Source organism: Entelurus aequoreus, linkage group LG03, assembly GCF_033978785.1.
Source record: "Entelurus aequoreus isolate RoL-2023_Sb linkage group LG03, RoL_Eaeq_v1.1, whole genome shotgun sequence".
NCBI lineage: Eukaryota > Metazoa > Chordata > Actinopteri > Syngnathiformes > Syngnathidae > Entelurus > Entelurus aequoreus.
Genome location: NC_084733.1, coordinates 84,340,604 through 84,368,542, shown reverse-complemented (window position 1 = coordinate 84,368,542; position 27,939 = coordinate 84,340,604). Strand labels below are relative to the sequence as shown.

The window sequence follows — 27,939 nt, the reverse complement described above, 5'->3', positions numbered from 1 at the left end:
CCTACTAGTAGTACTGTTCCAACCATGTGTAGATACTACTACTACTACTACCACTACTTTGTATACATCCTACTAGTAGTACTGTTCCAACCATGTGTAGATAATAGTACTACTACCACTACTTTATTTTCATCCTGCTAGTAGTACTGTTCCAAACATGTGTAGATACTACTACTACTACTCTGTATACATCCTACTAGTAGTACTGTTCCAACCATATGTAGATAATACTACTACCACTACTCTATTTTCATCCTACTAGTAGTACTGTTCCAACCATGTGTAGATAATAAAACTACTACTACCACTTCTCTATTTTCATCCTACTAGTAGTACTGTTCCAAACTTGTGTAGATACTACTACTACTACTCTCTATACATCCTACTAGTAGGCAAGGCAAGGCAAGGCAACTTTATTTGTATAGCGCTTTTCATACACAAGGCAGACTCAAAGTGCTTCACAGACAACAAAGTGAAATGAAAGAAAATAAAAGCAAAATTAAAATGCAGACAATAAAAATAAAAACAGTGCAGACGTTGAAAGTTAAAAGATTAAAAGATTTAGCTGAAAGCTAAGGTGAACATAAAAGTCTTCAGTCTAGTTTTAAAAGTAGTGAGAGTTGGGGAGAGTCTGACATCTTCAGGAAGTTTATTCCAGCTATGTGTTGCATAGTGACTGAATGATGATCTCCCTTGATTTGAGTTTACTCTTGGAACCGCTAACAGATTGGTCTCAGAAGATCTTAGTGATCTAGAGGGCGTATATAGTGGGAGCATATCAGTGATATACTTGGGCCCTAGACCATGTAGTGATTTATATGTGAGCAGGAGGATTTTGAAATCTATTCTCTGATGTACAGGGAGCCAATGTAAGGATTTAAGAATTGGTGTAATGTGCTCACATTTTTTGGTCTTTGTTAGAACTCTAGCAGCAGCGTTCTGAACAAGCTGTAGCTGCCTGACAGTTTTTTTGGGAAGACCTGCAAGGAGACCATTACAATAGTCTAGCCTACTGGTAATAAAGGCATGTACAAGTTTTTCTAAGTCTTGAGCTGACATGAGCCCTCTAAGTCTTTTTACATTTTTGAGGTGATAGTAGGCCGATTTTGTTACTGATTTGATGTGACTGTCGAAATGTAAATCAGAATCTAAAATAACCCCAAGATTTCTGGCTTTATTTGAGGTTTTCAGGGACAGTGATTTAAGGTGTTGGATGACTTTAAACCTTTCTTTTTTAGCACCAAAAACAATTATCTCAGTTTTATCTTCATTTAGTTGTAGGAAATTTTGGCACATCCAGTGTTTGACTTGCTCAATGCACTGGCACAGAAGATCTATGGGGCGATAGTCATTTGGTGATAGCGCTACATAGATTTGGGTGTCATCGGCATAGCAATGATGGTCAATGTTATTATTTTGCATGATTTGTCCTAGTGGGAGCATATAGATGTTAAATAAAGTCGGCCCCAAGATTGATAGTAGTACTGTTCCAACCATGTGTAGATACTACTACTACTACCACTACTTTGTATACATCCTACTAGTAGTACTGTTCCAACCATGTGTAGATAATACTTCTACTACCACTACTCTATTTTCATCCTGCTAGTAGTACTGTTCCAAACATGTGTAGATACTACTACTACTACTCTGTATACATCCTACTAGTAGTACTGTTCCAACCATGTGTAGATAATACTACTACTACCACTTCTCTATTTTCATCCTACTAGTAGTATTGTTCCAAACATGTGTAGATACTACTACTACTACTACTCTGTATACATCCTACTAGTAGTACTGTTCCAACCATGTGTAGATAATACTACTACTACTACTCTGTATGCATCCTACTAGTAGTACTGTCCCAACCATGTGTAGAGAATACTACTACTACTCTGTATACATCCTACTAGTAGTACTGTCCCAACCATGTGTAGAGAATACTACTACTACTCTGTATACATCCTATTAGTAGTACTGTTTCAACCATGTGTACATACTACTACTCTGTATACATCCTATTAGTAGTACTGTTCCCAACATGTGTACATGATACCACTACTACCACTCTGTTTACATCCTACTAGTAGTAATGTTCCAACTATGTGTACATACTACTACAACTACTCTGTATAAATCCTACTAGTAGTAATGTCCCATCCATGTGTAGATATGTCTACTACTACCTGTGTACATCCTACTAGTAGTACTGTTCCAACCATGTGTACATACTACTACTACTACTCCTCTATATACATCCCACTAGTAGTACTGTTCCAAACATTTGTAAATACTACTACTACTACTACTACTCTGTATACATCCTACTAGTAGTACTGTTCTAACCATGTGTAGATAATACTACTACTACTACTACTCTGTATACATCCTACTAGTATTACTGTTCCAACCATGTGTACATACTACCACTACTACTCCTCTGTATATATTTTACTAGTAGTACTATTGTAACGACGTGTACTTAATACTACTACTAGAGTACTACAAAGTAGGAGGTGTCAATCACGTTGTCCGCCTGTCCATCAAGCTTGTCGTCCGGCATGCTGACGTGTAAGACGCCCCCCCACGCCGTGCCCTCCCAGCAGCCGGTCCAGCTGACCGTGGACTCTGTGGAGCGCCTTGCCCCCCTGCTGTTCACCTACGAGCAGGACCCCATCATCAACAGCATCAGACCTTCACGCTCCTTCATCAGGTGACACACACCTCTACTTCCTGTTAGCTCCACCAGTAGGACTGATATTAGCAAGTAGCTCACTGATACATGTAGTTACACAGTTAGGCATTAGCATACATTGTTAGCATTTTGTATTAAATTCAAACATATCTTTGTCTGCACAGCGCCACTTAACTATTAATAAATAACGCCATTGATAGTTATGATACATTAGCATGTAGCATCATCTTGACAACTGATATTAGCAAGTAGCTCACTGATACATGTAGTTACGGAGTTAGGCATTAGCATACATTGTTATCATTTTGTAATACGTTCAAACATATCTTTGTCTGCACAGCGCTACATCAATTTTAATCGATAGTTATAATACGTTAGCATGTAGCATCATTTTGACCACTGATATTAGCAAGTAACACATTACACATTGTTTGTTGGCATTTTGTATTGCATTAAAACTAATTTTGTCTGCACAGCGCTATATGCCTAATAATAAAGAACGCTATTGATGGCTATAATGATACGTTAGCATGTAGCATCATCTTGACCATTGATATTAGCAAGTAGCTCACTGATACGTGTAATTACAGAGTTAGGCATTAGCATACATTGTTAGCATTTTGTATTAAATTCAAACATATCTTTGTCTGCACAGCGCCACTTAACTATTAATAAATAACGCCATTGATAGTTATGATACGTTAGCATGTAGCATCATCTTGACAACTGATATCAGCAAGTAACACCCTAGCACAAGGAGTTAGACATTGTTTGCTAGCATTTTGTATTACATTTAAAAATATTTTGTCTGCACAGCGCTATATAACTATTACAAAATAACACCATTGATGGCTGTAATGATACATTAGCATGTAGCATCATCTTGACCACTGATATTAGCAAGTATCTCACTGATACATGTAGTTAGGCTTCAGCATACATAGTTTGTGAGCAATTTTTATTACATTTAAAGATATTTTTGTCTGCACAGCGCTACATAACTATTAATAGATAACGCCATTGATGGCTATAATGATACGTTAGCATGTAGCATTGTAGCTTAACTGGACTACATGAATATGATTCTTCTTCTAGAATCTTGCTATTTCGAAATAAAAAGTGACTAACTCGTGATATTTGTCGGTACGGAAGCTAAAGTGACAACATGGCTGACAGCTGGAGATAGTTTAATGTGGTGGTCGCACTAAAGAACATCGGTAATGATTGAAAGCGTCAAACTTCCAGCCAAGCGTTAACGGGTGGGCGTGGTCAAGAGAAAATGCTAACATTAGCTCCGTGTTTAGCGCTGACTGACGCTAATGTCCTGTGTCACAGCGGCGGCTGCACGCTGTCGGCTCACGGCTTCTTCCTGCAGTCGGGCCTGCAGCCTCAGATGGTGGTCACCACGGGCCAGGACGCTGTGGTCTTCCACGTGGTGAGTCCCGGCCTTTGGAACACTTCCTATTGGTTTTGACTCCCGCTGTGTGACGTGTGCTTGAGGTACAGAAAAATCCTTTTATTCGGTAGTATTCTTTCTTCTACTCATGACCGAGGCCTAAAAGCAAGAACACTATTGATTTTAAGCCAAAACGTTGAGGGGCAGAGTTGAAGTGCAACTCTCAAAACAAAGCAAGAAGCCGCCTTATTTTGAAAGTATCTGGTCCAAGTTGTTTTCCCAGATAAGTGTTTGGTCCTTAATGGTGCCCTCTTGCAACTTTGGTCCGCGTCAAAGTAAGAATCTTATTGCTTTTGAGCCGTCCCAACTAGTATGCCTGAGGGGGGCTGAGTTCAAAGGTCATGATGGTACGAGTTTCTTTAGCTGTCAACCAACTGATGACTGAAGTGACGACTGTAGGCCATAGCAAGAACCCCGTTGATTTTGCACATTTAAAAAAAGCACTATTTAAAAACATAAAAAATTGTAGTAAAAAAATATTAATAAATGACTTATTTTTAACACTTTAATACGGAGCCCCTAAAGGGACATGGGGGAAATTTTTTATTCAATAATATTTTTTTATTTTTTTTAGACATGTATCTCGTGCGCACGAGAAACTTTTTATAGTTATAAAAAAAATTTAAAAACATTTTTTAATTATAATTTTAAAAAAAAAATTTTAGACATGTATCTCGTCGAGATACATGTCTAAAAAAAAAAAAAATTATAAAAAACATTTATTTTTTTTATAACTTTATAAAAAGTTTCTTGTGCGCACGACAAAGTTTCTCGTGCGCACAAGATACATGTCTAAAAAAATGTCCCTTAGGGGCTCCGTACTTTAATGACCTTTAACTTGATTTTGTAATTCTGATTTCATTGTTATAAAAAAAAAAATTTATCAATGTTTTCATGAATTATTGATCTATTTAAGGTTTTAATATATTAATTAATAACTTATTTTTAACACGTTGATGACTGAGACCCTTTTGGGTCCCCGAGACTTTTAATCCAATTTTTTTTTAACTGTGATTGTTAAAAAAAAAAAAAAAATCAATGGTGTTATAAATTATTGACATATTTAAGGTTTTATTTGCTTCACATCATATATTCCAATTTGAAATATTTTTGAGGGTGAAAATATCGCATCTTTTGTGTTTTTCTGCCATAAAAAACAAGGTTTTCTTTGACGAAAAAGGAATAAAACATTGAAAAAAATGTCAACTTTATGGCAACGGATAGATCTGAAGTTGATTAATAGTTATTTAGCACTGTAAGTAAAAAAATATGAATAAATGACTTATTTTTAACACGTTGATGACTGAGACCCATTTGGGTCCCCGGGACCTTTAATATTTAAACATTTTTGTAACTGTCATTGTTAAAAAAATATGTTTTTATCAATGTTGTTATGAATTATTGACCTATTTTAGATGTTAATTGCTTCACACCAAATATTCCAATTTGAAATATTTTTGAGGGTGAAAATATCACATCTTTTGTGTTTTTCTGCCATAAAAAACAGGGTTTTCTTTGACGAAAAAGGAGTAAAACATTGAAAAAAAATTCAACTTTATGGCAACAGATAGATCTGAAGTTGATTCATAGATATTTAGCACTGAAAGTAAAAAAATATGAATAAATGACTTATTTTTAACACGTTGATGACTGAGACCCATTTGGGTCCCCGGGACCTTTAATATTTAAACATTTTTGTAACTGTCATTGTTAAAAAAATATGTTTTTATCAATGTTGCTATGAATTATTGACCTATTTTAGATGTTAATTGCTTCACACCAAATATTCCAATTTGAAATATTTTTGAGGGTGAAAATATCACATCTTTTGTGTTTTTCTGCCATAAAAAACAGGGTTTTCTTTGACGAAAAAGGAGTAAAACATTGAAATAAAATTCAACTTTATGGCAACAGATAGATCTGAAGTTGATTCATAGATATTTAGCACTGAAAGTAAAAAAATATTAATAAATGACTTATTTTTAACACGTTGATGACTGAGACCTTTTAACATTAAATGTTATGATAAATATTGTGTTGCTTTTAAAAAACAAAAATATCAAAATGGCCGCAACACGTTTAGATTTTTCAGTGTGCGGGCCTCGGTGGAGAAAGTTTGGACACCCCTGTGACGTTCTTGACCTATGCTTGGGGTCAAAGTTCATCAGTTTCAACAAAGTCCAAGGGCTCAGTGGAAGAATCCTATTGATTTTGAGTCTCAGCTAAACGGCTTGAGGCGTCTTGAGTGAGTTCAAAGGTCAATCTGCTGGAACATTGAACTACTAATGAAGTTTTACTTCATCAAAGCAAGAACCCTGTTGATTTTGAACAGCATCTGATCCAACCTTGTTGAGGGTTTCTCCTGCTGATCTTCAGTTGGCCTTTTGACTGAGGAGCTGTTAGCATGACGTGAGAAGAAGAAGAAGAAGGGAGGAGAGAGGCTGGAAGTGTTGGATGTTTTTGTCATCAGAAGTTCTAACGTTACGACTCAGGAGGAAGAAAGTTGTGGAAAAGAAAGTGAAGTGTCAACGCTGACACACAAAGACAGGAAATGAGAAAGACACACTTTGCTTCGCTTGTCAGTTTAGTCCAGGAGCACGCCGAGGCCTTCAGAAACTTCTGGATCTTCTCAGCCGCACTACGCACACTCTTCCACACACACACGCACACACACACACACACACACACACACACACACACACACACACACACACACACGTCATGGCTGCATGGGAGCAGGTCAGATCAAGTTTCTACTGTACTCTGAATCAGCGTCATAAATCATCCATTTCATTTCTAAAAAAGCTGTTGCATATTTTTACATCAACTACAAATAACCTATAGATTTTGAATGAGGAGTGATTTTTTTATATATATATATATTATGTATGTATATATATATATATGTGTGTGTGTGTATATATGTATTTATATATATTTATATATGTATGCATATATATATATATATACATATATATATATATATATATATGTATATATATATATATATATATATATATATATATATATATATATATATATATATATATATGCGTTTATGCGTAGATATATGGATACATATATGTATATATAAATATATATATGCATTTATGCGTATGTAAATATATGTGTTTATGCGTGTATATGTATATATATACAGTATATATATGTGTTAATGCGTATATATATGTATATAAATATGCGTTTATGTGTATATATATTTATGTGTTTATGCGTATATATATATATATATATGTATATATATATATATATATGTGTTTATGCGTATATATAAGTATATTTATGCGTTTATGCGTGTATATATATATATATATATATATATATATGTAGATGTGTATATATGTGTGTGTATATATATCTATTTCCTAAATTGATTTTTTTTTTAATTAAAATCAATTGGGGAAAAAAGTGTGTGTATATTATATATACATATATATGTGTGTGTGTATATATATGTGTAAATATATATATATATGTGTGTGTATATATATATGTGTATGTATATATGTGTTTGTATATATATATATGTATATATACTGTATATATATATAGATATACGTGTGTATATATATATGTGTATATACTGTATGTGTGTGTATACATATATATATATATATAAATGTCTCTTTATGTGTGTGTGTGTGTGTGTGTGTGTGTGTGTGTGTGTGTGTGTGTGTGTGTGTGTGTGTGTGTGTGTGTGTGTGTGTGTGTGTGTGTGTGTGTGTGTGTGTGTGTGTGTGTGTGTGTGTGTATATATATATATATATACTGTATGTATATATATATATATATATATATATATTAGTACATTCAATCGATCTGTTTAAATTATGAATCAATTTAAAAAATTGATGTACTATATACTGTGTATGTATATATATATATATATATATATATATATATATATATATATATATATATATATATATATATATATATATATATATATATATATATATATATATATATATACCTGTACATATATATATGTATGTGTGGGAAAAATCACAACACTATTTCATCTCTACAGGCCTGTTTCATGAGGGGTTTCCCTCAATCATCAGGAGATGATCTCCTGATGATTGAGGGAATATATATATATATATATATATATATATATATATATATATATATATATATATATATATATATATATATATATATATATATATATATATATATATATATATATATATATATATATATATATATATATATGTATGTATATATATATGTATGTATATATATATATATATATATATATATATATATATATATATATATATATATATATATATATATATATATATATATATATATAAAACATTTTAAAATAAGTTTTAGGCCAACAAGGAGCATTTCTAATCTATTATAAAAAAAAATCTTAATAATTATTATACTAAATAACCATTTTGAATGGAGAATGGATTCTGAATGGAATCGTCACCCCAGGAATCGGAATACGATCCTAATGTAATGTGCCCAAAGATTATTACGATTTTGTTATGATTTATTACAATTTATTATTTCGACGTATTATTATAATTTATTATTTGTATTATTTATTATTATAATGTATTATGCTTTTTCACTAAGATTAATTATTACAAACTATTATTATGATTTATTTTTATGATATAGGATTCTGATTTATTATTACAATTTATTATCACGATTTAACATTACAATTTATTATGATTTATGATTATGCTCAATTATTACAATGTCTTATTTGGATTTATTATTTTTGATTTGTTATTCTTCTTCTTTATGATTATTTATTATTATGATTATTATCATGGTTACCATTTCTCATTACAATTTATTATTATGATTTATTATTTTGGTTTATTATGGTTTATTATTACAAAGTATTATTTCGATGTATTATTATGATTTATTATTTTTGAATTAATATTATGATCTACTAATACGGTTTATTATTACGATTTATTATGATGGTTATTATGATAATGTGATACTACGATTTATTATGATGATGTATAATAAGTACGAACAGGAGGTGAGCTGTGAGTTGTCGCCTCTCCTGCTTGTCAACTTTATTAATTTTGTGTCAAGTGTTATTATTAATGACTTCATTTGGCACAATGAAGGATCACTTTATAGCGCTCCAGCCCTCCTGTATTCTAAACTGCTCTTGACGTCATTGCGCACGTGTACCTAATCAAGTGTCCGTGCGTGCATGAGAAGGCGCTCCTTTGTGATCCGCGCCACTTTTCCCGGCTCAGACGTGTCCCAGATTGTGTTTCTCAGCACGAAACTTCATCCTTTGAAGGAAAAAGAAACGTTTTATTGCTGAGGAACTTCTCATGCGTCTTCTCTTCAAGGCCGCCTTCGCATCAGCGCACATATTTTCTTCTATGACCTCACTGACACGCGCAAGTTGCTGCAGGTTGGATTTCCTCTGACCGTGACTGCACACTGCACAACGTGTGTGTGTGTGTGTGTGTGTGTGTGTGTGTGTGTGTGTGTGTGTGTGTGTGTGTGTGTGTGTGTGTGTGTGTGTGTGTGTGTGTGCGTGTGTGTGTGTGTGTGCGCTCCAGGAGGACACGCTGCTGCGCTCTGTAATGATCTTATCTGTCATTCAGCTTCTGTAGAGATAACAACTTGGCAAACAAACACACAACATGTACTCATGGAGGCACACACACACACACACACACACACACGTTGCTCGTCTGCCAGGTCGTTGACCCGTGCTAAGGTCAAATGTTGATGGCTCTCTGGGGAGGAGACTAACTTTCACACAATCAGCGTGAATAGAGTGAACTCACACACGCACACTCACAATGGTGTGTACTTCTTCTTGTGTGTTGTTGTCACATTTCAACACAATGGTGTGTATGTCTTCTTGTGTGTTGTTGTCACATTTCAACACTATGGTTGTACTTCTTCTTGTGTGTTGTTGTCACATTTCAACACAATGGCGTGTACTTCTTCTTGTGTGTTGTTGTCACATTTCAACACAAGGGAGTGTGCTTCTTGTGTGTTGTTGTCACGTTTCAACACAATGTTGTGTACTTCTTCCTGTGTGTTGTTGTCACAGTTCAACACAATGGTGTGTACGTCTTCTTGTGTGTTGTTGTCACATTTCAACACTATGGTGTGTACTTCTTTTGTGTTGTTGTCACATTTTAACACAATTGTATGTACTACTTCTTGTGTGTTCTTTTCACGTTTCAACACAATGGCATACTTGCCAACCCTCCTGTTTTTAGCGGGAGAATCCCGGTATTCAGCGCCTCTCCCGACAACCTCCCGGCAGAGATTTTCTCCCGACAAACTCCCGGTATTCAGCCGGAGCTGGAGGCCACGCCCCCTCCAGCTCAATGCGGACCTGAGCGGGGACAGCCTGTTCTCACGTCCGCTTTCCCACAATATAAACAGCTTGCCTGCCCAATGAACGGAGAAGTCAAACAGGACAATACTGCCATCTAATGGATAGCCACCGGAACACTGAAATTCAAGTATTTTTTATTTTTTTCTATGTAAATATATATATATATATATATATATATATATATATATATATATATATATATATATATATATATATATATATATATATATATATATATATAGCTAGAATTCACTGAAAGTCAAGTATTTTATATATATGTATATATATATATATATATATATATATATATATATATATATATATATATATATATATATATATATATATATATATATATATATATATATATATATATATATGAAATACTCAAGTTGGTGAATTCTATCTGTAAATAACCACGCCCCCAACCCCCCCCCACAAAAAATTTCTTACACTGAAATGTCTTCCACTGAATTTTTGAGCACAAAATTTTTTTACACTGAATTTTCATACACAAAATTTTTATACACCAAAACATTTTTACACTGAATTTTAAAACACATTTTTTTACACTGAATTTTTCAGCACTAAATTTTTATACACTGAAATTTTGTACTGAATTTTAAAACACTCATTTTTTTAACACAGAATTGTTCAGCACAAACTTTTTTTACACTGAATTTTTTTTACACTGATTTTTTTCTACACGGAATTTTTTAGCACTAAATTTTTCTTACACTGAATTTTCTTACACTGAATTTTTGAGCACTAAATTTTTTTACACTGAATTTTCATACACAAAATTTTTATACACCGAATTTTTTTACACTGAATTTTAAAACGCTAATTTTTTGTTACACTGAATTTTTTAGCACTACATTTTTGTACACCAATTTTTTTTATACTGAATTTTAAAACACAAATTTTTTTAACACGGAATTTTTCAGCACAAAATTTTTTTACACTGAATTTTAATACACAAAATTGTTTTACATTGAATTTTCATACACAAAATTTTTATACACAAATTTTTTTTACACTGAATTTTAAAACACAAATTTTTTTTTACTCTAAATTTTTCAGCACAAAATTTTTATACACCAAAAATTTTTTACACTGAATTTTTCAGCCCTACATTTTTATACACTGAATTTTTATACACCGATTTTTTTTATACTGAATTTTAAAACACTAATTTTTTTAACACAGGATTTTTCAGCACAAAAAATTATTTTACACCGAATTTTAAAACACTAATTTTTTTACACTGAATTTTGGAGCACATTTTTTTTACACTGAACTTTTATACTCTGAATTTTTTTACACTGATTTTTTTCTACACTGAATTTTTGAGCACTACATTTTTTTTACACTGAATTTTCATACACAAAATTTTTATACACAAAATTTTTTTACACTGAATTTTAAAACGCTAATTTTTTTTTTACACTGAATTTTTTAGCACAACATTTTTATACACCAAAGATTTTTAACACTGAATTTTAAAACACACTTTTTTTTACACTGAATTTTAAAACACCATTTTTTTTTTACACTGAATTTTTTAACACTAAATATTTATACACCAATATTTTTTTACACTGAATTTTTCAGCACTAAATTTTTATACACTAATTTTTTTTATACTGAATTTTAAAACACTAATTTTTTCAACACGGAATTTTTCAGCACAACATTTTTTTACACTGAATTTTTTTACACTACAACTGTGACTACGCCTGAAAAGTAGTTCCTCATTTTTGTACAGCTATGTTGCTATAGTGTGCTTGATATGCAGGCAGCACAATATTTGATGTTATTGGACCATGAAATTCCCATTGAGATGGAAAAAAAAAGACTATTTTTCCAGGGAGTCCTGGCCAGGAGGCAGCAAAACAATTACATCAAAAGACATTAAAAAGGTCATCTCAGTCTGGACTTAAAAGCGTTTTTTAAAGAAACAAGTTGAGTTATTTTCTGGTCTTTCGGCAACATGTTCCATGTAAAGGAGCAAAGGAACCAAAAGAAAAGAAAAGAAGTCCCAGATGGAGGAGGGCAGGATTCTAAAATAAAAGTCTCCCCATGAGGCAGCCTCCTGGAGGACCCACTATGATGACTCATGGTGTTTCTATCAATGTTTTTACAGTTTGCACCCAAAAAAAAAAAAAAAAGCCTCCAAAAAGTGTCTTCGCCGATGACGTGCTGGCTGCCGTTGTTGCGTCTACGTGTGCTTTTACGCTCGTCAGCTCAACGCTGGCAGGAGGTGCCTGAGTGCCTGTCGTCTCCTCCTCGGCAGCTTTTACGGCGTGCGTGTTTTGCAAAAAGGTGCAGAGGAAGTGTGCCGCACGGCCGCACGGAGAAGTGCGTGCGTGGAAGTGGGAGGTCATTAGCGAGCGTGGAGCTCCAGCTGTCGCCGGCAGCATTCCTCCACTAACCCGAAGACTTAAGACCGGCCTGGGAAGACGCGCCACAAGTGTGTTATTGTGTTGACCTCCTCATGTGTGCTGCAGGACATAGACACATCCATTGGTCATGTGTGCTGCAGGACATACACATGTCCATTGGTCATGTGTGCTGCAGGACATACACATGTCCATTGGTCATGTGTGCTGCAGGACATAGACACATCCATTGGTCATGTGTGCTGCAGGACATACACATGTCCATTGGTCATATGTGCTGCAGGACATACACACGTCCATTGGTCATGTGTGCTGCAGGACATAGACACATCCGTTGGTCATGCGTGCTGCAGGACATAGACACGTCCGTTGGTCATGCGTGCTGCAGGACATAGACACGTCCATTGGTCATGCGTGCTGCAGGACGTAGACACGTCCATTGGTCATGCGTGCTGCAGGACATAGACACGTCTATTGGTCATGCGTGCTGCAGGACATAGACACGTCCGTTGGTCATGTGTGCTGCAGGACATAGACATGTCCATTAGTCATGTGTTGTGTGCTGCAGGATATAGACACGTCCATTGGTCATGTGTGCTGCAGGACATACACATGTCCATTGGTCATGTGTGCTGCAGGACATACACATGTCCATTGGTCATGTGTGCTGCAGGACATAGACACATCCATTGGTCATGTGTGCTGCAGGACATACACATGTCCATTGGTCATATGTGCTGCAGGACATACACACGTCCATTGGTCATGTGTGCTGCAGGACATAGACACATCCGTTGGTCATGCGTGCTGCAGGACATAGACACGTCCGTTGGTCATGCGTGCTGCAGGACATAGACACGTCCATTGGTCATGCGTGCTGCAGGACATAGACACGTCCATTGGTCATGCGTGCTGCAGGACATAGACACGTCCGTTGGTCATGTGTGCTGCAGGACATAGACATGTCCATTAGTCATGTGTTGTGTGCTGCAGGATATAGACACGTCCATTGGTCATGTGTGCTGCAGGACTTAGACACGTCCATTGGTCATGCGTGCTGCAGGATATATATATTTATATATTTATTTATATATATATGTATGTATGTATGTATACATGTATATGTGTTACTAAATTGTTATTCACTGAATTTTTTATACACTGAATTTTTTTACACAGATTTTTTTCTACACTGAATTTTTCAGCACAAATTTTTTATTACACTAACGTTTTTTACACTGAATTTTTAAACACTTTTTTTTTTTACACTAAATTTTTCTACACTGAATTTTTTACACTGATTTATTTATACACTGAATTTTTCAGCACTAACCTTTTATTACACTACATTTTTTTACACTGAGTTAGAAAAAAAAAATTACACTGAATTTTTCAGCACCACATTTTTTTACACTGAATTTTTTTTACACTGAATTTTTTTTGCAAAGATTTTTTTCTACACTGAATTTTTCACTGAATTGTTTTACGTTAAATTTTTATACACTGAAATTTTTTACACTGGATTTGAAAACACAATTATTTTTTTACCCTGAATTTTTGAGCACTAAGTTTTTTACACTGAACTTTAACACTCTGAATTTTTTTACACTGATTTTTTTCTAACACTGAATTTTTTAGCACTAAATTTTTTCACACTGAATTTTCATACACAAAATTTTTATACATGGAATTTTTTTAAACTGAATTTTTGAGCACAACATTTTTGTACACTGAATTTTTATACACCAAATTTTTTTTACACTGAATTTTAAAACACAAATTATTTTAACACAGAATTTTTTAGCACAAAACATTTTTTTACACTGAATTTTTGAGCACTACATTTTTTTACACTGAATTTTTAAACACAACATTTTTATACACCGAATTTTTTACACTAAATTTTAAAACATACATTTTTTTACACTGAATTTTTGAGCACAAAATTTTTATACACAGAATTTTTTGTACACTGAATTTTTGAGCATTAAATTTTTTTACACTGAATTTTTATACGCCAAATTTTTTACACTGAATTTTAAAACAGAATTTTTTTTTACACTATTTTTGAGCACAAAATTTTTATACACACATTTTTTATACACTGAATTTTTTAGCACTAAATTTTTATTACACTGAATTTTTATACACCAAATTTTTTTACACTGAATTTTAAAACACTCATTTTTTTAACACAGAATTTTTTAGCACTAAATTTTTTTTACACTGAATTTTTTAGCTCTAAATTTTTTTACACTGAATTTTTAAACGCAAAATGTTTATACACCAACATTTTTTACACTGAATTTTTGAGCACTACATTTTTTTACACTGAATTTTTTTACACTGAATTTATGTTCAATGAAATTGGCAGCATAATTTGACGTAAAAAAAAAAAAATTGGTTCACAAAATTCAAATTGCGTGTGAAAAAGGCGTTTGGTACCAAAGACACAAAGCGACCCCCATAAAGGTAACTCCAAGGTGAAGGTTCTGCAGCAGCATCAGTCATGGCCGTGCACACAATAGGAACAGCAACACAAAGGACTAAACCTCAGTCAGGATTGATCCCTTCTGGTCTTGGTTCTTCATGGGAGAACACAATCAGACAATGTACGTGTGCACAAACACCTTCCATCAAGGCGTGCTCGGAGGACTTGAAGGACCCTCAGTGTCTTGACCCTCAAGTCACACGGGTTCTGGTGCCAGTCTGGACACTCCAAAGATATACAGTATACATATATATATATATATATACACACTCACCAGTTTTTATTTGTTTGTTTGTTTGCACACTGTGTTGTCTGCAGAGTTGCGTGTATGGTGAGAACCGCACCACCATCCAGTGCACCACACCCTCTCTGGCCAAGCTGGGCCTGCCGCCGCCCGTGGTCACCAAGGTGGCCTTCATCCTAGACGGCTACTCCACGGACCAGTGGGACCTGATCTACGTGGAGGACCCCCTCTTCCAGGACCCCAAGCTGACCTCCAAGGACAACAAGAGCATTGTGGAGCTCAAGGTAAGACCCGGGTCATCCTCAAAGGATCCAGGATCTGTATCCAGCCATGATGGAGTACAGCTGTGTACTACTGCGAACCAGCACTGAGTAACATCTTGACAGTAACATACTTTTATAAGTACCAAAAGTAACAGACTTGTATAAGTACTGAACGTAACACACTTTTATAAGTACTGAAAGTAACACACTTTTATAAGTACCGAAAGTAACATACTTTTATAAGTAGGGAAAGTAACATACCCTTATAAGTACTGAAAGTAACATACTTTTATGAGTAAGGAAATTAACATACTTTTATAAGTACCGAAAGTAACATACTTTTATAAGTACTGAAAGTAACACACTTTAATAAGTAAGGAAAGTAACATACTTTTATAAGTACCGAAAGTAACATCCTTTTATAAGTAGGGAAAGTAACATGCCCTTATAAGTACTGAAAGTAACATACTTTTATGAGTAAGGAAAGTAACATACTTTTATAAGTAGGGAAAGTAACATACTTTTATGAGTAAGGAAAGTAACATACTTTAATAGGTACCGAAAGTAACATACTTTATAAGTACTGAAAGTAACATACTTTAATAAGTAAGGAAAGTAACATTCTTTTAGAAGTACCAAAAGTAACGTTGTTTTTTTTATAAGTAAGGAAAGTAACATACTTTTATCAGTACCGAAAGTAATACATTTTTATAAGTACTGAAAGTAACATACTTTTATAAGTACCGAAAGTAACATACGTTTATAAGTGAGGAAAGTAACATACTTTTACAAGTAGGGAAAGTAATATACCCTGATAAGTACTGAAAGTAACATACTTTTATGAGTAAGGAAAGTAACATACTTATTTAAGTAGGGAAAGTAACATACCCTTATACGTACTGAAAGTAACATACTTTTATGAGTAAAGAAAGTAACATACTTTTAAAGGTAGGGAAAGTAACATACTTTGATTGATTGATTGATTGAGACTTTTATTAGTAGGTTGCACAGTGAAGTACATATTCCGTACAATTGACCACTAAATGGTAACACCCGAATAAGTTTTTCAACTTGTTTAAGTCGGGGTCCACTTAAATTGATTCATGATACAGATATATACTATCATATATACTATCATCATAATACAGTCATCACACAAGATAATCACATTGAATTATTTACATTATTTACAATCAGGAGTGTGGAGGGGGGGTGGGGTGGGGGGGGGATATGGACATCAAGTAGTGGACATAGAGAGAGAGAGAGAGAGAGAGAGAGATCAGAAGGCATAAGAAAAAGAATCTGCATTTGATTGTTTACATTTGATTATTAGCAATCCGGGGAGGGTGTTAGTTTAGGGTTGTAGCTGCCTGGAGGTGAACTTTTATAGCGGTTTTGAAGGAGGATAGAGATGCCCTTTCTTTTATACCTGTTGGGAGCGCATTCCACATTGATGTGGCATAGAAAGAGAATGAGTTAAGACCTTTGTTAGTTCGGAATCTGGGTTTAACGTGGTTAGTGGAGCACCCCCTGGTGTTGTGGTTATGGCGGTCATTTACGTTAAGGAAGTAGTTTGACATGTACTTCGGTATCAGGGAGGTGTAGCGGATTTTATAGACTAGGCTCAGTGCAAGTTGTTTAACTCTGTCCTCCACCTTGAGCCAGAGTTAAACAACTTGCACTGAGCCTAGTCTATAAAATCCGCTACACCTCCCTGATACCGAAGTACATGTCAAACTACTTCCTTAACGTAAATGACCGCCATAACCACAACACCAGGGGGTGCTCCACTAACCACGTTAAACCCAGATTCCGAACTAACAAAGGTCTTAACTCATTCTCTTTCTATGCCACATCAATGTGGAATGCGCTCCCAACAGGTATAAAAGAAAGGGCATCTCTATCCTCCTTCAAAACCGCTATAAAAGTTCACCTCCAGGCAGCTACAACCCTTTTATGAGTAAGGAAAGTAACACACTATAATAAGTACCAAAAGTAACATACTTTGTAAGTACTAAAAGTAACATACTTTTATAATTACTGAAAGTAACACACTTTAATAAGTAAGGAAAGTAACATACTTTTAGAAGTACCAAAGGTAACATTCTTTTAGAAGTACCAAAATTAATGTCTTTTTTTATAAGTAAGGAAAGTAACATACTTTTATAAGTAAGGAAACTAACACATTTTTATAAGTACTGAAAGTAACATAGTTTTATAAGTACTGAAAGTAACATACTTTTAAAGTTATTGAAAGTAACGCACTTTTATAAGTACCGAAAGTAACACACTTTTATAAGTAAGGAGAGTAACATACTTTTATAAGTATTGAAAGTAAGATACTTTTATAAGCACCAAAAGTAACATTCTTTTATAAGTAGTGAAAGTAACACACCTTTATAAGTACTGAATGTAGCATACTTTTATAAGTACTGAAAGTAACATACTTTTGTAAGTACTGAAAGTAACATACTTTTATAAGTACTGAAAGTAATACACTTTTATAAGTACTGAAAGTAACATACTTTAATAAGTATTGAAAGTAACATACTTTTATAAGTACTGAATGTAACCTACTTTTATAAGTAGTGAAGGTAACATACTTTTTAAAGTAATACTTATAAAAGTATTACCTTCAGTGCTTATAAAAGTACGGCCCCAAGTCCATGGATACTACCGAGTCCTGATCCATGTCCGATCATATGAAATGATATTTCCCTTTCTTTGTGACACGTCACGACTGAAAGTCTTTGGGCGTGTGCCACTAAAGGTTTGTGTGCCACTAAAGCTGATGGACTAAACTTGTGAGCAGAGGATTGGTGAAAAAGCATGTGTGGGAAATCTTCATGTGTCATGATGATGATGATTATGATGATTATGATAATATTATGATGATAAAATTATGATGATGATATGATGATGAGGATAATGATACTAATGATGATTATGATGTTGATAATATTATGATGATGTTGATGATTATTATGTTGATGATGTTGATGAAGATGATTATTATGTTGATGCTAATGATGATGATGTTGATGATATGATTATAATAATGATAATGAAGATGTTGATGATATGATGATGATGATGTTGATGATATGATGTTGATGATATGATTATGATGATGTTGATGATATGATGATGATTATGATAATGATGATGTTGATGATACGATGATGATTATGATAATGATGATGTTGATGATTATGTTGATGATATGATGATGATGATGTTGATGATATGATTATGATGAGGATGTTGATGATATGATGATGATATGATTATGATGATGATAATGATGATATGATGATGATTATGATAATGATTATGTTCATGACATGATGATGTTGATGACGATAATTATGATGATGATGATGATAATGAAGATGTTGATGATATGATGTTGATTTTGATGATATGATGATGATATGATGATGATGATTATGTTGATTATGATGATGTTGATGTTGATGAACAAAATGATGATGATGATGATGATGATAATGATGATGTTGTTGGTGATTATGTTGATGATATGATGATGATGATGTTGTTGATGAAGATGATGATTATGTTGATGCTTATGGTGATGATGTTGATGATATGATGATGATGATGTTGTTGATGAAGATGATGATTATGTTGATGCTTATGGTGATGATGTTGATGATATGATTATGATGATGATATTGAAGATGTTGATGATATGATGATGATGATGATGTTGATGATATGATGTTGATGATATGATGTTGATGATATGATTATGATGATGTTGATGATATGATGATGATTATGATAATGATAATGTTGATGATACGATGATGATTATGATAATGATGATGTTGATGATTATGTTGATGATATGATTATGATGATGATGTTGATGATGATGATAATGATGATGTTGATGATATGATTATGATGATGATGTTGATGATATGATGATGATTATGATAATGATTATGTTGATGACATGATGATGTTGATGACGATAATTATGATGATGATGATAATGAAGATGTTGATGATATGATGATGATGTTGATTTTGATGATATGATGATGATATGATGATGATGATTATGTTGATGATGATGATGTTGATGAACAAAATTATGATGATGATAATGATGATGTTGTTGGTGATTATGTTGATGATATGATGATGATGATGTTGTTGATGAAGATGATGATTATGTTGATGCTAATGATGATGATATGATGTTGATGATTATGATAATGATTATGTTGATGATAATGAGGATGACATGATGATGATGATAATGAAGATGTTGATGATATGATGATGTTGATGAAGAAAATTATGATGATGATAATGATGATGTTGTTGGTGATTATGTTGATGATATGATGATGATGATGATGTTGTTGATGAAGATGATGATTATGTTGATGCTAATGATGATGATATGATGATTATGATAATGATTATGTTGATGATAATGAGGATGACATGATGATGATGATAATGAAGATGTTGATGATGATGATGTTGATGAAGAAAATTATGATGATGATAATGATGATGTTGAAGATATGATGATGATGTTGATGAAGATAATGATCATGATATGATGATGATAATGTTGATATGATGATAATGATGACGATGATGGTAATGATGATTATGATGACGATTATGTTTATGATAATGATGATGATGTTGATGAAGATGATGATTATGTTGATGCTAATGATGATGGTGATGATATAATGATGATGTTGATGATTATGGTAATGAAGATGTTGATGATATGATGATGATGTTGATGATTATGATAATAAAGATGTTGATGATATGATGATGTTGATGAAGAAAATTATGATGATGTTGATGATGATTATGTTGATGAAGATAATGATCATGATATGATGATGATGATGATAATGTTGATGATATGATTATGATGATTAAAATGATAATGATGACGATGATGGTAATGATGATGATGATTATGATGATGATTATGTTGATGATAATGATGATAATTATGTTGATGATAATGATGATGATATGATGATGATGTTGATGAAGATGATGATTATGTTGATGCTAATGATGATGATGATGTTAATGATTATGATAATGAAGATGTTGATGATATGATGATGATGATGATGAAGAAAATTAGGATGATGTTGATGATGATTATGTTGATGATTATGTTGATGAAGATAATGATCATGATATGATGATGATAATGTTGATGATATGATTATGATGATGATAATGATGACGATGATGGTAATGACAATGATGATTATGATGACGATTATGTTGATGATGATGATAGTATGATGATGATGTTGATGAAGATAATGATTATGATGAAGATGATGTGATTAAGATGATGATGATAATTTTTAGGTTGATGATATGATGGTTATGATGATAATGATGTTGATGATGATGATGTCATGGTGTTTATTGCAGGAAGTGAGTTAGTGTGCTTCACATGCTAACATTCACACGTGCACACTTTAACTCATGAAGGAAACAATACTCACATCAAAACAGGAAGTGCCATTTGTTTCCCATCGTTTGTACCCTGCGCCATGTGTGCGTGTGTGTGTGTGTGTGTGTGTGTGCGTGTGTGTGTGTGTGTGTGTGTGTGTGTGTGTGTGTGTGTGTGTGTGTGTGTGTGTGTGTGTGTGTGTGTGTGTGTGTGTGTGTGTGTGTGTGTGTGTGCGTGCGTGTGCGTGCGTGCGTGTTGTGGTGCATTGTTCTCCGTGCCAAGGCCAAAGCTCTTGACATTTTCACACACAATGAAACAAATCGTTGACTTTTTTTATTTTGCCGGGCTGAGCGCAGCGAGACGCTTTGTGGCAGCTGTGTGCTCCACAGCTCACAGGATAGCCTTTTTTCCAAGTCTGACCTTTGACCCCACGGCCCAGTCTACCTCAGACAGCCCCTCCCCCATCCATTCATCTCAGCAGAGTCACTTTTTTTATCAGCAAGAAATGAAATTTCATCAGATAACAAGATTGAAATGTACTCGTCTCACTGCCCACAGCTGCCACACACACACACACACACACACACACACACACATTCACACACACACACACACACTTATATATATGTAAACACTCACTTATATATACACACACTTATATACACAAACACACACTTATATATATGCAAACACTCACTTATATATACACACACTTATATACACAAACATACACTTATATATATGCAAACACTCACTTATATATACACACACTTATATACACAAACATACACTTATATATATGCAAACACTCACTTATATATACACACACTTATATACACAAACACACACTTATATATATACACACTTATAAACACACACTTATCTACACGCACACACATATATACACACACACTTATATACACAAACACACACTTATATATACACACACACACTTATATACACAAACACACACACTTGTATACACACAAACTTATATACGCACACACTTATATATATATACACACAAACACATGTATACACACACTTATATATATACAAACACACACTTATATACACAAACACACACTTATATATACACACACTTATAAACACAAACACACACTTATCTATATACACACACACACACACACACACACATATATATATACACACACACTTATATACACAAACACACACTTATATACACAAACACACACTTATATACACACACTTACATATACACACACACATATTTACACACACTTATATACACACACACTTATACACACAATCACACACTTATATATATACACACACACTTATAAACACAAACACACACTTATGTATACACACACATATACACACGCACACACACTTATATATACAAACACACACTTATATATACACACGCACTTATATACACAAACACACACTTATATACACAAACAAACTTATATACATACACACACTTATATATATATATATACAAACACACACTTATATATACACACACTTATATACACAAACACACACTTATATATACACACACTTATAAACACAAACACACACTTATCTATACACACACACATATACACACACTTATATACACAAACACACACACTTGTATACACACAAACTTATGTACACATACACTTATATATATATACACACACCCACACATGTATACACACACTTATATACACAAACACACACACTTGTATACACACACACTTATATACACACACTTACATATACACACACACACATATATACACACACTTATATATACACACACTTATACACACAATCACACACTTATATATATACACACACTTATAAACACAAACACACTTATGTATACACACACACATTTACACATGCACACACACTTATATACACAAACACACACGTATATATACACACACACTTATATACACAAACACACACACTTTTACACACACACGCACACATACATACACACACTTATATATATATATACAAACACACACTTATATATACACACACTTATATACACAAACACACACTTATATATACACACACTTATAAACACAAACACACACTTATCTATACACACACACACACATTTTTCACACACTTATATACACGAACACACACATATATACACACACACACTTATATACACTAACACACACACTTGTAAACACACACACACACTTATATACACTATCACACACACTTGTATACACTCACACTTATATACACACACTTATATATATACACACATATATACACACACTTACATATAAACACACACATATATACACACACTTATATATATACAAACCCACACTTATATATACACACACTTATATATGCAGACACTTATATACACAAACACACACTTATCTATACACGCACACACATATATACACAAACACACACTTATATATATACACAAACACACTTATATACACTAACACACACACTTGTATACACACACTTATATACACTAACACACACACTTGTATACACACACACTTATATACACACACTTATATACACTAACACACACACTTGTATACACGCACACACTTATATACACTAACACACACACACTTGTATACACAGACACACACACACACTTGTATACAGACACACTTATATACATACACACAAACACACTTATATATATATATATATATATATACAAACACACACTTATATGTCTTAATTAGATTATCCAAAAAAATAGTGCTCGATACCGTGGTAGAGCGTAATATGTATGTGTGGGGAAAAATCACAAGACTATTTCATCTCTACAGGCCTGTTTCATGAGGGGTTTTCCTCAATCCTCAGGAGATTTTAATGGAAGCATTCACATACCATGGTTTATATAGGGCACAGAGCGGGTGGGTGCAGGCAGGCGTGGGGGCGTGGTGATTGGCTCATGTGTTACCTAGGAGGTGTTTCCTTCTGTGACGGCATGCTGATACAATTTCGCTGCGCTTGTTGAGGGATGACAAGTCTGGACGGTATATAATAAACCGTTTCTCTTTTAAGCATAGGTTGCATCTTTTGTTACCACTGTTGTAAAGTGTGCTGGATGCAAGAATTTGCCATGTTATTGAGTATTCAACATTATTGTCTTTGAGGTTCCAAATGTGTTTGCAGAGTTCTGTAGTGTTCCGCAGGCTTTTGCACCTGAAAGAAGCCTTGTGATTGTTCCATCTGGTTTTGAATTCTCCCTCAGTTAATCCTACACATGTGTCGGATGTGTTAATGTCCTCGCGTGTTACCTTTGCTTGGTAAACGACTGATGGTTGTAAGCACCCCCCCGTTGAGAGGGCAATCAGGTTTCTTGCGGCAGTTACAGCCTTTGTCGGTTTTGGAGTCGTTCCGCCTGGTGGTGGGCGGCTCCTTTTCAATTGCTTTATTGTGGTTTGAAATGATTTGTCGCATGTTGTTCATGCAGCTGTAGCTCAATTTAATGTTGTTCTTGTTGAATACTTTTCTTAGGGTGTTGCCTTCGGGGAAGTGTTTGTCGATCAGGGTGAGGAATTTGTGGCCAATAATGTTGTTTCGTTTTCTGCTCCTTTTTGCTTGGTTCCCTGGCGTGGGTTCGTAGGTGAGGGTGAAGAAGTTGTATCCGCTTTCATCAAGTGCTTTTTGGTACGGGGGGGGGTTGCTTTGTCGAACTCAGCTTTGTAGTAATACACACACTTATATAAACACAAACACGCACTTATCTATACACACACACACACTTATATACACAAACACACACTTATATATACACACACTTATAAACACAAACACACACTTATCTATATACACACACACACACACACACACACACTTATATACACAAACACACACTTATATACACAAACACACACTTATATACACACACTTACATATACACACACACACATATTTACACACACTTATATACACACACACACTTATACACACAATCACACACTTATATATATACACACACACTTATAAACACAAACACACACTTATGTATACACACACATATACACACGCACACACACTTATATATACAAACACACACTTATATATACACACACACTTATATACACAAACACACACTTATATACACAAACAAACTTATATACATACACACACTTATATATATATATATACAAACACACACTTATCTATACACACACTTATATACACAAACACACACTTATATATACACACACTTATAAAAACAAACACACACTTATCTATACACACACATATATACACACACTTATATACACAAACACACACTTATCTACACACACACACTTATATACACAAACACACACACTTGTATACACACAAACTTATATACACATACACTTATATATATATACACACACACACATGTATACACACACTTATATACACAAACACACACTTATATACACAAACACACACACTTGTATACACACACACTTATATACACACACTTACATATACACACACACACATATATACACACACTTATATATACACACACTTATACACACAATCACACACTTATATATATACACACACTTATAAACACAAACACACTTATGTATACACACACACACACACATTTACACATGCACACACACTTATATACACAAACACACACGTATATATACACACACACTTATATACACAAACACACACACTTTTATACACACACACGCACACATACATACACACACTTATATATATATACAAACACACACTTATATATACACACACTTATATACACAAACACACACTTATATATACACACACTTATAAACACAAACACGCACTTATCTATACACACACACACACACTTATATACACAAACACACACACTTGTATACACACGCACTTATATACACACACTTATATATATACACACACACACACTTATATATATACACACACACACTTATATATATATACACAGACACACACACACACTTGTGTACACACACACACTTGCAGTGGTGGTCAAAAGTGTACATACACTTGTAAAGAACATCATGTCATGGCTGGCTTAAAGGCCTACTGAAAGCCACTACTACCGACCACGCAGTCTGATAGTTTATATATCAATGATGAAATCTTAACATTATAACACATGCCAATACGGCCGGGTTAACTTATAAAGTGACATTTGAAATTTGCCGCTAAACTTCCGGTTCGAAACGCCTCTGAGGATGACGTATGCGCGTGACGTAGCCCGGGGAACACGGGTATGCCTTCCACATTGAAGCCAATACGAAAAAGCTCTGTTTTCATTTCATAATTCCACAGTATTCTGGACATCTGTGTTCGTGAATCTGTTTCAATCATGTTCATTGCATTATGGAGAAGGAAGCCGAGCAAGCAAAGAAGAAAGTTGTCGGTGCGAAATGGACGTATTTTTCGAACGTAGTCAGCCACAACAGTACACAGCCGGCGCTTCTTTGTTTACATTCCCGAAAGATGCAGTCAAGATGGAAGAACTCGGATAACAGAGACTCTAACCAGGAGGACTTTTGACTTGGATACACAGACGCCTGTAGAGAACTGGGACAACACAGACTCTTACCAGGATTACTTTGATTTGGATGACAAAGACGCAGACGTGCTACTGTGAGTATGCAGCTTTGGCTTCTAAACATTTGATCGCTTGACCGTATGTGCGCAACTTTTTTTTTGCGTATGTACGTAACTTTTTTAAAATATATAAGCTTTATGAACCTTGGGTTAGGCGAACGGTCTTTTGGGCTGAGTGATTGTGTGTGTTGATCAGGTGTTTGAATTGTATTGGCGTGTTCTATGGAGCTAGGAGCTAGCAGAGGAGCTAGGAGCTAGCGTAACAAACACGCAGGTGTTTTTATGCAGGATTAATTTGTAGCATATTAAATATAAGCCTGGTTGTGTTGTGGCTAATAGAGTATATATATGTCTTGTGTTTATTTACTGTTGTAGTCATTCCCAGCTGAATATCAGGTCACCCCCGGCTCTCACAGCATCTTCCCTATCTGAATAGCTTCAACTCCCCACTAGTCCTTCACTTGCACTTTACTCATCCACAAATCTTTCATCCTCGCTCAAATTAATGGGGAAATTGTCGCTTTCTCGGTCCGAATCTCTCTCACTTCATGCGGCCATCATTGTAAACAATAGGGAACTTTGCGTATATGTTCAACTGACTACGTCACGCTACTTCCGGTAGGGGCAAGCCTTTTTTTTATCAGATACCAAAAGTTGCAATCTTTATCGTCGTTGTTCTATACTAAATCCTTTCAGCAAAAATATGGCAATATCGCGAAATGATCAAGTATGACACATAGAATAGATCTGCTATCCCCGTTTAAATTTAAAAAATTCATTTCAGTAGGCCTTTAAGTTTCCAATCATTTTTTTTTTCTTTTTTTTTTCTTATATTTATTTATTATGGGTCTACTGAAAATGTGAGCAAATCTGCTGGGTCAAAAATATACATACAGTAACATACATTATACACTTTGGTGATACACAATCACACT

At 34.1% G+C, this 27,939-nt stretch overlaps 1 protein-coding gene across 2 annotated transcripts in view; it reads left to right on the top strand.

The window, feature by feature from the left end:
• met (MET proto-oncogene, receptor tyrosine kinase) overlaps nt 1–27,939 on the top strand; it is a 147,153-nt gene that overhangs the window by 94,688 nt on the left and 24,526 nt on the right. For both annotated transcript variants that reach the window (XM_062043023.1, XM_062043024.1), the window contains 3 exons: nt 2,552–2,716; nt 4,034–4,133; nt 15,748–15,957. In XM_062043023.1, the coding sequence (XP_061899007.1) occupies nt 2,552–2,716; nt 4,034–4,133; nt 15,748–15,957 (475 nt within the window). The remainder of the gene's footprint in view (nt 1–2,551; nt 2,717–4,033; nt 4,134–15,747; nt 15,958–27,939) is intronic.